The sequence below is a fragment of the Dipodomys ordii genome, unplaced genomic scaffold (assembly GCF_000151885.1).
Source record: "Dipodomys ordii isolate 6190 unplaced genomic scaffold, Dord_2.0 Scaffold189, whole genome shotgun sequence".
Lineage (NCBI taxonomy): Eukaryota > Metazoa > Chordata > Mammalia > Rodentia > Heteromyidae > Dipodomys > Dipodomys ordii.
The window spans coordinates 2,355,113-2,368,764 of NW_012267405.1; the positions used below are offsets into that span (position 1 = coordinate 2,355,113).

At 48.5% G+C, this 13,652-nt stretch overlaps 1 protein-coding gene across 1 annotated transcript in view; it reads left to right on the plus strand.

The window, feature by feature from the left end:
- Positions 1-13,652, plus strand: part of Bin3 (bridging integrator 3) — a 41,691-nt gene that overhangs the window by 11,164 nt on the left and 16,875 nt on the right. The window contains exons 2-4 of the mRNA XM_013034444.1: positions 6,262-6,310; positions 11,432-11,472; positions 11,767-11,828. Of these exons, the coding sequence (XP_012889898.1) occupies positions 6,262-6,310; positions 11,432-11,472; positions 11,767-11,828 (152 nt within the window). The remainder of the gene's footprint in view (positions 1-6,261; positions 6,311-11,431; positions 11,473-11,766; positions 11,829-13,652) is intronic.

The following is a 13,652-nucleotide window of genomic DNA, read 5'->3' on the forward strand; positions in this document are numbered from 1 at the left end:
CTGTGGCTCAAGTGGTAGAGCGCTAGCCTTGAGCTGAAGAGCTGAGGGACAGCGCCCAGGCCCAGAGTTCAGGCCCCACGACCGGACCCAAAAAAAGAAAAAAGAAAAACGATGCCTATTGAAAGAGGTGACTCTGATCAAGATCTGTTGTATTCATAAACTGCTTTGTTAAATGGCAAACTCCTTTGTATAGCCACTTACTAGTCACTTAAAGATAGTTAAAAACAAAAACTATGCCACCAACCCTGTCACAGGAGCACAGTGAATGACTCTGCAACCCTGAAGACTTGGGTCATAACACAGAGGTGGGGCAGGCAGAGGGGTCATAAAAATAGTAGGTTATTTCCAACACTTGTGTCATTTGTCCACTTTTAAAATTATTCATTAAGCTTTTTTTCCACTTCCATGCTTATTTTTATTTTCATTTTCACACCTGTTTGTATATTTTATATTCTCTTACCTTAAAAGACATCCTAATTGCATCAGGACTCCAGAACCCTGACAGACTTGCGAGCCTCACTTGTCTTGGAGAAGTCTTGGGGGAAAATGAGTGTCCACACGTGGAGTGTCCAAGAGACACCCTGGCCTAGAGCCTTTAGCCCCAAGGCAGAAGACTAGCAGTTAACTTTAGGGAATTACACCCACCAGAGAAAGGACCAGAAAGTGCTGTCTTGTCATACCCCATGAGAGACCAATCATATCCATGCACTCACAGCTGCTAGAGAACTTTCTTTTGTCCCCCAGCATATATGTGAGCAGACAACCAAAACCTATCACACATTGAAGGAAAGCATATTGTACAAAAAGTGAAGACTACGTAATAGAAGGAAAAAAATACAACTTGGTGGGAAACAGATTATGAAGGGAGAAGAAACTTTTTTCGAACTAAATAAGATCTCAGAGAGACAAGTTGTCTGTGAAATCCAAACCGAACACTGTAAAAAGGGACATCCTGTAAAGGAAATAGAAATCTGATAACAAAATTAAATAAATATATGCAATAAAAATTATGCAGGCCTTAATCTGGCATTCAAATACATTAAGGTAGTTGTAAGGATGGGGTTATAAATAATCAGGTACTGCCGGGCGCTGGTGGCTCACGCCTGTAATCCTAGCTACTCAGGAGGCTGAGATCTGAGGATCACGGTTCAAAGCCAGCCCAGGCAGGAGAGACCGTGAGACTCCTATCTCCAATAAACCACCAGAAAACCAGAAGTGGTGCTGTAGCTCAAGTGGTAGAGCGCTCGCCTTGAGCTGAAGAGCTGAGGGACAGTGCCCAGGCTCAGAGTTCAAGCCCCACGACCAACAAAAATAAATAAATAAATAATCAGGTACCTTTTTTATATTAGCAATTGAATTTCTCTTGCAATATACAAATCAAAGCTTTCTCATTGAGAAAGGCATAAAATTTAAGGAAAAGCTGATAGCAAGAATGAGGGAGAAAACTCTTCAAAAGTATTACATAAGAAAATAAGAAAATGCTGAAAGCCAGCAATGAGAAGATCAGCCAGGAGGGTCAACATCAAAATTCTGACACCATCACAATTAAACAGAACATACAGAAGAAATCAAATCACAGCCATTTTTTTTATTCCCAGAACTAAAGATTGTAAATTGCCAAATTGGAAATACTCCGAGGATCTAGCATGTTAATAAAATGTACATGTTAATAAAATGTACATCAGAACAAACATGATCTATAAACTTGCATAAAGAAAATGAAAAAAGATGGCTGGAGGCATAACACAAAAGATAAAGCTTGCCTAGCAACTATGAGGCACTGGGTTCAATTAATACCACAAACAGGAAAAATAAATGACATTTTTATAGGAAATGTTTTTATTCTGAGGTATAAAATGGTAAATATAAATGATAAATAATATTTTTAGAAGGACTGAGGATGTAGCTCAGTGGTAGAATGCTAGCATGTGGCTAGCATGCTCAAGGCCCTGGATTCAATACCCAATACAGTAGTAGTAGTAGTAGTAGTGGTGGTGGTAGTGGTGGTGGTGGTAATAATAATAATAGTAATATACACACTGAGATTCAGTGTTTCACTGCTTTTTTTGTTTTGTTAGGGAATGTACATACTTGTGTGTTTCATCATTTCTGCTTTTCTATTTCTTCCAAGTTTTCAACACTGATCAAGGGCTATTTTTATGGTCAAGGGAAAAAATGGTTTTTTTGTTTGTTTGTTTGAGAAAACATGGAAAGTACAAAGAAGAAAATATGAAAAAAAATAGTAATTCTATTTTTACTACTCAGAAATAACCACTACTAACTTTTGCCTGTTTTTCTGCTTTGTTTTTCTTTTTGCAAATTGAAAAATAAAATAAACACTACCAAACATTAACCTTGGTCTTCTTTTAGATAGGAGGTTATGGCTGGCTTTGGGTTTCTTCTTCTCCCTCCCTCACCTGCCCCATATCTACCTCTTAGCTCTTACTTCAGAAGAACTGATTCTCACTTCAGTCTTGAGAAGAACTGGGGTAAGCCAGAAGGGAGGGCCTTCTATTTGGCTGAGGTGGCCACATGTCCACGTTTCCCTGTACAGTCCTGCTGTCCTGATGATGTGCTTCAAAATGCCCCAGTTTCAGACCAGAGAAGAGTGTAGATTTGGGGATTGGCAGGCAGCCACATGCCAAATCAGGGTAGATGTGCTGGGTGAGTGAGGAAGGAGACCAGGAGGAAGGCTGAGACCACTGGCCATGTTGAAGTTCCTCACCAACTCTGGCTAGGGCAGGAAACATGCAAGATGAGCCAAGACCCATCTTTTTTTTGTTGTTTTTTGTTTTTGTTTTTTGTGCCAGTACTGTGGCCTGAACTCAAACCCTGGCTTTTTTGCTCAAGGCTGGTACTCTGCCATTTGAACCACTTCTGGTTTTTATGGTAGTTAGTGGAGATAAGAGTCTCACAGACTTTCTGCCCAGGCTGGCTTCGAACCATGATCCACAGATTTCAGCCTCCTGCATAGCTAGGATTACAGGTGTGAGCCACTGGTGCCCTCCTGAGCCAGGGTCATCTTAAAGCACACACAGGCCAAGTGAACTAGCTGCTAATGGCTAAAACTGAATCAGTTTGAGTTCCAAAATGAAGTGGGATTGGTTTATAACTCAAAGTATAAAATAAAAATATTCATGAGTCTGTATTGATATAAATAACTGACTAACATAAATAAATAAATGGAACCTGGCTCCATGGTGGCTTTCTTCTATAACATGTCATGGACAGGTAGAAGGGTGTTAGGGACAGCTTCGTACTAGAGAAGCAAGCAGACACTGCCTCAGCCAGTGGCAAGGGCCACATGCATGGCTGAGCCATGTCCCTCGTGTTTGCCCTTCATGAAGCAGGTGCTCTGTGATCCTCCTCCTTTAAAGCAGTAACCTCAGCTCACACAAATCCCATTTGGGAGACATTCTGTACAATGTAAGACCTGTGTTCCTTAACATTGTCTATTTCATCAGAAACAGGAAAAGTAACCAATGACCACAGCCTGAAAGGACTTACAGACAAAATGTAATGTGGTGACCTGAGTAGTATCCAAGCACTGGAAAATGGCATTAGGGGAAAGCTAAGGAGATCTGACTGGAGCATAGACTTTAATACGTTGATACTGGTTCATTAATCATGACTAATGTACATATTAATGTAACATTAATAAAAGGGATCAGTAGGGGAGATGGGATTAGGACACTTTGTTTTACAATTTTTCTGTAAAACTTTAAACCTCCAAAATAAAGTCATTTTTCTTTTAAAAAGGACTTCTAGCAGGTAAGAGAGAAGGCTTTTGAGCTGGTGGGTTGAAGATTGCTAAGAATAGTTTGATCATGGTCCATCTGATATTCAGTAGCTTCAGTGGAAATACAGAAAGAATGACCCACTCCATCTTCACAGTGCATAGAATCTGTCTGTGCCAAAACCTAGACACCTCCTCTTTCGTTCCCAGGCTCTTCAAAACTATGAGCCCCTTCTGATCCCCCAATGTAGTAACACTAGGCATTTTGATCAAATCTATAGAACAAAGTTCATGTGAAAAGAATGTGGAACTTTGAATGGCAGAGAGCAGACCGAGTCCAGAAGACAGGTCCTACTGACTTATTTCTGCTTCTCTCATGAGCCAGCATGGGGACCCTGGGCTAATCACCAAACCTCTGGGCATCTGCTTCCCTGTCTACAGAATGAGAGGGTTGAAATGGAAAAGGAAAAAATTTCTATGGTGACCTGCAGTTCTAAAAATACTGTGATTCTAAATTAAGATAGAGAGACTGTGGGTTACAGATAATGGAAACTTAAGTCCCAGCTCTCTTGGTTCTTGATCTGCAGTACTAGACTCCAGCCACTCAGGATTCTCTGGGCTTTGAGCCTGCTCCCTGTAGTCTTGAGATGGAGCTTCCATGTGGACAAGCAGAAAAGCACAAATACTCCAACACCTTTTTGTTTCATTGCTGAAGAAACAAGGCCCCCGATGTGCACAAGTGACAAGACTGGGGGGCAGAGGCTGGCTCTTCTCCCTGGTCAGAGGTTTTCTGTTGTAGTGGACTTCCCACAGCCCATCCACCACCCTGCCAGGACCTCGTTTACACTGTTCAAAGTAGCCTTGAGGGCAGTCATTTACCAGCTGTCACCTCCAATCCTTGATTGTAGGGAGCTTTGGTCTCCCTGACTTTTCTCTTTAAGTCTGAGGACGGGAAATTGCAAGTTCATTTTCCCCTGCCTTTCCCGCTCCCTAGCTTACCTTTCTCTGGTAATTACATAGTTCAAGATGCTCTGTTGACACAAGCCACGTGAATCAGCCAGTCCGCAAAGGGTTAACACTCCCAAATTATGGGGCTGGGTTAACAATAAACAGGATGTCCTCCAGAAATTAAATTTAAACCACCGTGACTCAAGCTGGCCCATCCCCTCAACCAGATCGCTGTCTGGGGTTATTATCGGTGGTTAATTATACTGTTGGGTTTAGCAACAGTTTGGTCAGTTTGGGCCAAATGGAAGCAGGCTCTGGGTTTAGGGGAGAAGGGGTTGGGTCAGGCAGTGTTGACAACAGGAGGTTTTGATGGAGAGGCTGGCTTCCGGACATTTTACTAAACTGACCCCAGGGTCCCTCACGTCCTACCTGGGGGCAGCATGGAGGTGCAGCCCATAGTTCCTGTTGCTGCTGAGACACACCAGGCTGGCCTCCTCACCTAGGCAGAGTGCTGTGCCTCTCAGGATTGTAGAATCATAGAGTTTTCGGGGCCTGGGGAAGCCGCTACATTATCTAGTGTCATCCACTCATTTTTAAGTAAGTCTCTGTGCAGCAGTTTCCTGCCAAGGACAGTCTGCTCAGGAACTGGGGCTGGCCTGCTGCTCCACCCACAAGACTTTATCCTTCTTCTGCTCAAGCCTGGTCCAGGTACCAGTGGGCAATCTGAGGTGCAGAACTCCTTAACAAGTTCAAGGAAGATCCAGGTTGGATTGCAGATTCTTCCAGAAAGCCACTGTCTCTAATGCCCCTAATCTATCATCTCGCCCCGGCATTCCCATAGGATCCACCGATTGTCCCTCTGTAGAGAAACTGAGAAGTACTTCATACAGAAGTTGAGTGATAGTTGCAGGGTTTTTTAAAGGCATGTTTCCAAGAATGATAGCTATTATATGAGCCTTTAATTTCTTACTTTGCAGCTCCTCAGGACATAAGGACTACAGTGATGGCTATTTTCTCTTTTCTGCCCTTGCTGTGTATGTGTGTGTGTGTGTGTGTATTTGTGCACATATGCACGTGTGTGCTAGTCCATCTTGGGGCATGAATTTCGGGTCTGGATGTTGTCCTTGAGCTCTTTCATTCAAGGCTAGCACTCTTACTACTTAAGCCATAGCTGCACGTCTGGCTTTTTTGGGTGGTTATTTCAGAGTATCACAGACTTCTTATCTGGGCTGGCTTTGAACCTTGATCCTCAGATCTCAGCCTCCTGAATAGCTAGACTTCCAGGCATGAGTCACCCTTGCCCAGTTTTCTTCCATGTATTTACATGGCAGACTGTCAGTAGAAAAGATGCTCTGGGCCAGAGGTGGTACCCAGAGCCTTGGTGGGACGTTGTCTGCAGGGCACTGTGTCCACAAACTAAGCTCATGCACATACGAGGAAATGGGAGTCCAAATACCAAGTAGCAATTCCCTGGCATGTCTCACTTTCCTTGGGCAGAAGAGCCATCCTGCATCCATTCCTCTAGCCCATGCTTCCCTTTTTCTCACAGTAGTCTTCTTTGTCTCTCCCTCTCCCAGGATTCCTTTCAAGATTGGGCAGCCCAAGAAACAGATTGTTCCCAAAACAGTGAGTATAACCCAATATTTTTGCTCAGTTCCATCTCTCGTGGCCTCCACACAGCACCAGAGATTTGACTCAACACATCTTGGGACTAGGAAAACATCAACCTGGCTCACTGTAGAGCCTGGGGCTCACAGTGACCTCCTGTCCTGAGTCATTCGCCTGTGTCTGCGTAGTCCTCTTTTAAAGAGGGGTTCTGAAACGCAGATGCCCCTCCAAAGGCACAGCCCAGGACTTTATTTCTGGCTACCTTAGCTGCATAAAACATCAAGCAGCCTCTCCAGATGACCCAGAGCCCTTTGTCTACTCTGTCAAATGCGTTTTTCTCCCGTGGTCCAGAATCACTCAGCAGGGTAGTAATAGCTGCCGACCTAAAGGTGTCTCCAAGATGAGAGGAAAAAAAGAGTTGCAGCTTTCTAGAAAGCTAGAGCTAAAACTCTGGGACCACCTGTTTTGTAACCTGACACTTAAGCCCCCCAAACTGGCAGTGACTTTCTAAGATCTGAAATCCAATTGGCACAGCTGCAATTAGAACTTGGGTCTGAGAATCTGATCTGTTCCTCATTCTGTGTTTTGTGTTGGCGGTAAAGATCTTCAAGAGATTCTCCCAACAAAATAGCCTCCTCGGCTCCTCCCCCACAAATCTGAGTGTAGCCCTGGGTTTTCATGTAGGTGACCACACTCTAGAGCTCCTTTCCATAAAGGCTCTGAAAAGTCCCGCACCATCTCCACTATGACAACCCCTTGCCTCAGTCCTTTGCCTTTCTAACTTCTCTCCCCTCTCCCCCCTCCTTGGCTCAGCTCTTAAAACTACAGGAAAGACATTGTTTCTATTTGGCAGGAAGTTCAGCACACATCTGACCAATGCCTCCATTTTAGAGGGTAATCCAAAATGTGGTCACTTGAAAGGAAGTGGGCCTGAGTTAAAAGAATCCTCCTCTGCTTCATAAAGGCAGGTCAGCAGCATCCCCCACTCAGGGGCTAACCATCTGTGGAGACTCTTAGCTTAAGCCCAGAGAATCTGGGTGTGCAAATGCGGAGCTCAGCGGCTCCAGGAAGCAGGAAGGTGTGGCTTTGAGCCTCCAGAGTTTCATCCGTGGCAGATCCAAAAGGGAAGTGGTTTTGAGAAGGGTCTTTTATTCCCCTCTTTCCCTAAAAACAAAGACAAACACAAACCCCTCCTACCATCCCAACCTTCATCAAGTGGCCTTTGTTCTCCAACAGAGAAATATAGGCTAGACTGCAGTTTCAGCTTGTGCCAGTGTTCGTTGGCGGGAAGATCTTGAGTCTTTTATTCTGAGAAGTAGCAAAGACTTCTGGGGAAGAGCAGATGAGATGCACGTGTTACATCCCTTGTCTTGTACATGTGTGTCTGCTGTCCTCTAGTCCATGATTCAACCCCCCCAACACACACCACCCCCCATGGAAACCAGATATCAGGAAATGGTTAAAGTGCAAGGTTTTGGCAGTTTGCCTGACTTCCCATCCTGGCCCTGCCACACACTGTTCACGACTTTGGGTGTGTGCCTTAACTCCTCCTTCACTTTCCTTTTCTTGGTGGGAGGGAGGGAGGGTTTGTGTGTGCAGGCAGCTTGAATTCAGGGCCTGGGCACTCTACATCTTGAACCATAGCTCCACTTCTGGCTTTTTGATGGTTAATTGGAGATAAGAGTGTCACCAACCTTCCTGCCCAGGCTAGTTTTGAACCTGGATCCTCCACTCTCAGCCTTCTGAGAAGCTAGGATTATAGGCCTGAGCCGCCAGCACCCCTGCACTCCTTAGCTTTCTTATGCGTAAGATGAAGGTAACCATAACACCATGTCTCAGATGCAGGAAGAACCTCATAAGACCATGCATATAAGACATTTAACCCAGTGTGGAATCCGTAAGAAGCCTTGCTGGCGGCTGCTACGTTAGCAGAGTGGCTGACTTGACGCCCTCCAAAGCCATTGAGGACCCTGCCTCGCCCAACAGCTCGGTTCCCCAGTGCACTAAAATTGTAAACTGGGCCTTTGATCTCTCCCTAGCAATCAGAGCCAAGGTTCAACTTTAAAGGAGGATTTTGCTTGCCCCAGCTGTTCTCAGCTCCCCAGGGTGCTTAAGTGTAGACAGAAAGACCCTGCCTCGTTAAGAGTCAGTCCTGCCCACCACCAGCAGCCCAGAGAAGGCCTAGCTAGGTGGTTGTCTCTGCAGCTCTGGCAGCGGCCCCGGAGGTGGTTGCGCACTCTGGTACTCCTGCCCAGGCACCGCCAGGGAGGGGAGCAGATGTGGCCTCATGGGTTATGGGAAGTCATGGTGCCCCTGTCATGGGAAGAAATGCTCATGTTATCTTCAGGGCGTTTCAGAAGGATTTTGGCTTAAGACACCAGCTGCCAGCCACAAAGAAAGCATTGTCTTTACTCTTGCTGCTCGCCTGTGCCCAGGTTACAAACATACATTCCACGATGGTTGGGGCTGTGGCTGGAATGGCATGTTCCCTGCAGGCTGACCATTGGCACTGAGACAACAGAAGACAAGCTCCCACACCTCCCGACCCAAACCTTCTGCTTAGTCCCCCTTGATCCCCCAGGTCCCATAAAGTGGCCCAAGCATCTTGACGGGGAGAAAAGAGCCACACCTCCCTGCTTAACCCAGAAGGATGGAGGCACTCTTTGAAGCCTCACCTTTCCATGGCCCTCCAAGCAAGGTCGTGTGCTTGGACACAAAGGAAAGCACCCACGAAGATTGCTAGTTCGGTAGGCACCTCGTGTAGTCAGAGCAAGAAAGAGTAGGCACCCTGAGCCTCACCAGTTGAGAAAGACGAGGTGCTGAGTAGGTCTTGTCATATGCTCACACAGAGGTGGGGTTCGCCAGAGCCCCTGGAAGAACAACTCTTGGAATGTTCCCCCAACTTAGCTCCGGTCTGCCATGCCTGTGGCTGCCCTGGAGCTCTGGTCTCTCCCAGCCTGGTCTGTAACCTCCTTTCTCACTTCATCATGACTATGGGATTGGAGAAGACACAGCCTGCTCGTTTACTTAGCAAATGCCAAGCTCCTGCTCTGTGCCGGGGCTGGTCTGGGCACTGCAGATCAAGCAGCAAGCAGCATATTCCTCCCTTATACTTGGAGCCCCAGAGAATGCAGTGAGCATCTGAGGGAGAGAGTCGGGGGCTCAATTCCCCCTGCTCTAACCTCACCAATCTGGCCCGGCCCGGCCCGGCCGGCCCGGCCTCCTGTGATCTGTGCACATGTGCTAACACTTGCATTGTTGACTGCGCTCCAATTGCCTTCTTGGCAGAGGCATCAAGCGTTCCAAGATGCTCAGATCTTTTGCACTTGGCTCTTTCCCTCCGAAGTCATCTACCTCAGAAATGTGACACCAGTGTGGCCCTTTATTCATTTAGCCACTCTGCAAGGGGCTGTGTTCGGGTGCTGTCCCCAGGGGATTCTCCCCTTTAGAAAGGTCTAGGACCAGTGAGCTATAGAGGCAACCTGCACCTGGCTCCTGGACGCCAGGGTGGCTGAATGCTCACAGGCACCTCTCGAGCTGTCAGGCAGCCTAGAGTGGCACCAAACAGAATGCATGCCTGTTCCCAGTGAGACACTCATCACCCTTCTTGTGCAAGCCCAAGCAGTCCCCAGCCAAAGGCCAGGTGTTGTGTGCCATCCCACACACAGCAGCATGCCCTGGCATTGCCAGAGAGGAGTAGGAGCCAAAGACAGCGGCAGAGGCTCACCAGGTATCCTTGCCCCCATGCCAGCAAGCTCCTACTGTGTGCTCTGGATCCTGGGGAACCTGCCTCCAGCCAGGAAATGTGTACTTCTCATTTTGTCCTTCACTGTCTTAAGACATCACTGCTCTACAGCCTCTGAGGCAAGAGGGCGCCGCAGCAGGGTCCCAGTGCCCAGACACAGCACTACCCAGCACAGCCGGGGCTTTCCTGACTGGTGTTTCCCAAGTCCTCCTCTCTGCTAAAGGGTCATCAGTCCCATCTGCATCGCAGGCAGCTGTGAGCTACCACAGGAGAGGGGGCTGGTGCTCGCCCAGTAAGCAGCACCCTGATTCGCACCCTGGTCTACATGCAGTGCCTCTGAGCAAGCAAGCCACTGAGGCTGTCCTGTTCTTATTCCCTTGTCGGCTGAAGTTGCCACAGGGAATGACTAAGTGAAGTACCCCACTTTAACAGAAGAGGAAGTAGGAGTCAAAAATGTTAGGGAGCTAGGCTCCAGTGGTACACGCCTGTAATCCTAGCTACTCAGGAGGCTGAGATCTGAGGATTACGGCTCAAAGGCAGCCCTTGCAGGAAAGTCTGTGAGACCCTTACCTCCAGTTAATCAGCTGGAAGTGAGGCTCAAGTGGTAGAGAACCAACTTTGAACAGAAAAGGTAAGGGACAGCACCCAGGCCCTGAGTTCAAGTCCTAGAACAAGCAAATGTGTGCACGCGCGCGCATACACACACACAAATTAATACTTAAAAATCCTCCACACTGAACACCAGAGTTCAGGTCTTATCTATCCCTACTTCTTCCTCCAAATCACTTCCTGTCGGCCTGTGAGAGAAAGTACTAGACCTTCACTCCAAAATACATCTCCCCCTCCCCACCTCTCCCATAGTTGAATGTTTGATCTTTCTTTATCTTCCCTGACTCCCCCATCCACTCCCCTCACCTCCCCCCCCCCCACAGCAGGCAGGCAGGGACTGTGGCTAGTGGGCAGGGCCCTGCTCAGGTCTCACAGCTGGAAATGGCAGAACTAGCCAGTCCTAAACTCCAGAACTGCCTCTGTCTCTGCACCCTACTACCACTTAGCCGCATTCCGATCACCTTGACTGCCACAAGAGCGAAGGTGAAGAGAGGGCATGCAGCCCAGCACCTCACTCCTGCAGCGGCAGAGCAGAGCCACGATCTGCTATGACTTGCCTGCTTGGCCCCTCTGGGAGGAGAGGCCTTCTCCCGAAATCAAACAGTTCATTAACTTGGGAACACAGGGAGACTGTGTCGTTAATGACCTGCGGAGCGTGTGTGAACTGGACAGTGTTGTTCTCTGCAGGCCAGGGGGAGGGTGTGAAGGGAGTTTCTGGAGACTGGGAGGTTTTTTTCCACCCTGTTGTCATTGCTCCGTTGATTGAGTTGTCTCTCTCGTTACAGGTGGAGAGAGACTTTGAAAGGGAGTATGGAAAACTCCAACAGTAAGTGGCAAACCCCTAAAGGATGTGGCAGGAGGTGGAAAGGGCCCCTGCTTCCTGCCAGCTCTTCCACTCTTCCTCATCTCCCCCCAGCCCAGTCAGGACCCAGGGCAGCCCAGGACTCCAGGCTGCTGCTACTCTCCTGGGCCTCCTGTAGAGCCTGTGTGGCCTATGGTCCTGTGGACAGGGCCTCCCTTCCCCTGGTTGTCTTAGTGCACAGGCTGGGTCTAGCTCAGATGTAGGGGAGCGGGCTGAACAGAGCAAGGCCAGGTGCCCACACCTGCCCCTTCCTTGCAGGCTGGAAGAGCAGACCAGGCGGCTTCAGAAGGATATGAAGAAGAGCACTGATGCAGACCTGGGTAGGTGGCCCTGCCCTGCACCTGCATTGCTCCCAAAGACTAACTCAGAATTCACCATGCCAGCCGGTCCTAGCTGCTCAGGAAGCTGAGATCTGAGGATCATTATTCAAAGCCAGACTCATCTCCTCAATTGGTCACCAAAAAGCCAAAAGTAGAGGTACAGCTTAAGTGATAGAGCTCCAGCCTTAACCAAAAGAGCTAAAGGACAGCACCCAGATCCCGAGTTCAAGCCCCAGTATCAGCAAACACATACACACACAATTCACCGTGCCTACAAAATGCCAACGATATATCTCTTGAGAAGTGGCCTGGGTCGTTCCCTGGTCAAATGAGCACATCTCACAAAGCCCCGCCCCCACGCTCTGCAGTGGGTGTGAGCCCAGAAGCCCCTGGAACTTTCATTAGCATAGAAACTTCCAGAAGTGCCAGGTCCCCTGCATTCTTGTGACAGGAGCTGGTGTTGGCGCGTTTGAGCAAGAGCTCAGTCTGAGATGTAGGGCCAGACGTACCTCCAAGTCATTCTGTCATGACGAAGGGCACTGAGGGTCTGTGGTGAGGGGCAGTGCACCAAGACACATCCGGGGTCTGGGGAGAGCTCTTGGTTGAAACAAGGAGGAACTAAACCCAGTGCCACAAAAGCAGTTCTGGGGTCAGACAACACCAGGGTGTTCCCCAGCAGCGGCAGCTGGAGCAGCAGAGAGCTGTCCCCATACAGTCCACACCTGCCCAGCAGTCTAAGAACCTGAATTCACTGTGCCTTGTCTGGGAAGTCCCTGTGTGCCCCTGGTCCCGGGCTGGCTGGCTGTAGTGGCCAAGGCCCACTCAGGTCAGCTCTCCTGTTCCTGTTGTCATCAGCACTGGCCTGCAGAGTGGATCCTGGCAGCCCCTCCTTGTGCCAGGGGGCATATATCCATGGTGCACTCTGGAAACAGGGTGTAACCAGAGCCACCCACTTTCTCCCACTTGACAAATGCCAGTTGAGACCCAGTTTGTCCCCTGCATGTGTCTTGGTTCCGAGGATTCAACAGTGAGCTAAGACCCAAGTCCTCATTCCAGGAGCGAAGATGAGCAAGGAGTCGATGTGCAGTGCCAAGTGCTGTGGAGCCAGGCATGGGAGTGCCCACCTGGGATCCCAGCACTTGGGAGGCTGAGGCAGGAGAATCACAGGTTCAAGGCCACCCTGGGTTATAATAGCAAGATCAAGTCTAAAGAAATCATGGAAGGGTGGGGAGCAACAGGGTGCTATTTTAGGTTGGGGTGATCAGGGAGGCTTCCTATAAGGGAAGGGTGCCTTGTTCACAGGTCTGAAGGGATGAGGATGTACTCCATGCAGATGCACACGGGGAAACAGTGCTCAAATAGAGGCCACAAGTACAAAGGCCCCGAGGTAGCCTTGTCTCAGGGCTGTGTGCACTATGTGCACAGAGAAGCAGTGGGAGGACTGAGGATCCATCCAGCTGCGCCATAGAGCACCTGAACACTCTGTGTGTCTGTGTGTCTGTCTGTGTGTGTGTCTGTGTCTGTGTGTGTGTCTGTGTCTGTGTCTGTGTCTGTGTGTGTGTCTGTGTCTGCCTGCATGCCCATGTGCATCTGTGCCAGTCCTGGCGCTTGAACTTGGGGCCTTAGCATTGTCCCTGAACTTTTGTGCTCAAAGCAGCTAACACTCTAATAAAACTTGAGCCACTGCCTTACTTATGCCTGTTGAATTTTTAATTTTTTTTTTTGGGGTCCGGTCGTGGGGCCTGAACTCTGGGCCTGGGTGCTGTCCCTCAGCTCTTCAGCTCAAGGCTAGCACTCTACCACTTGAGCCACAGCGCCACTTCC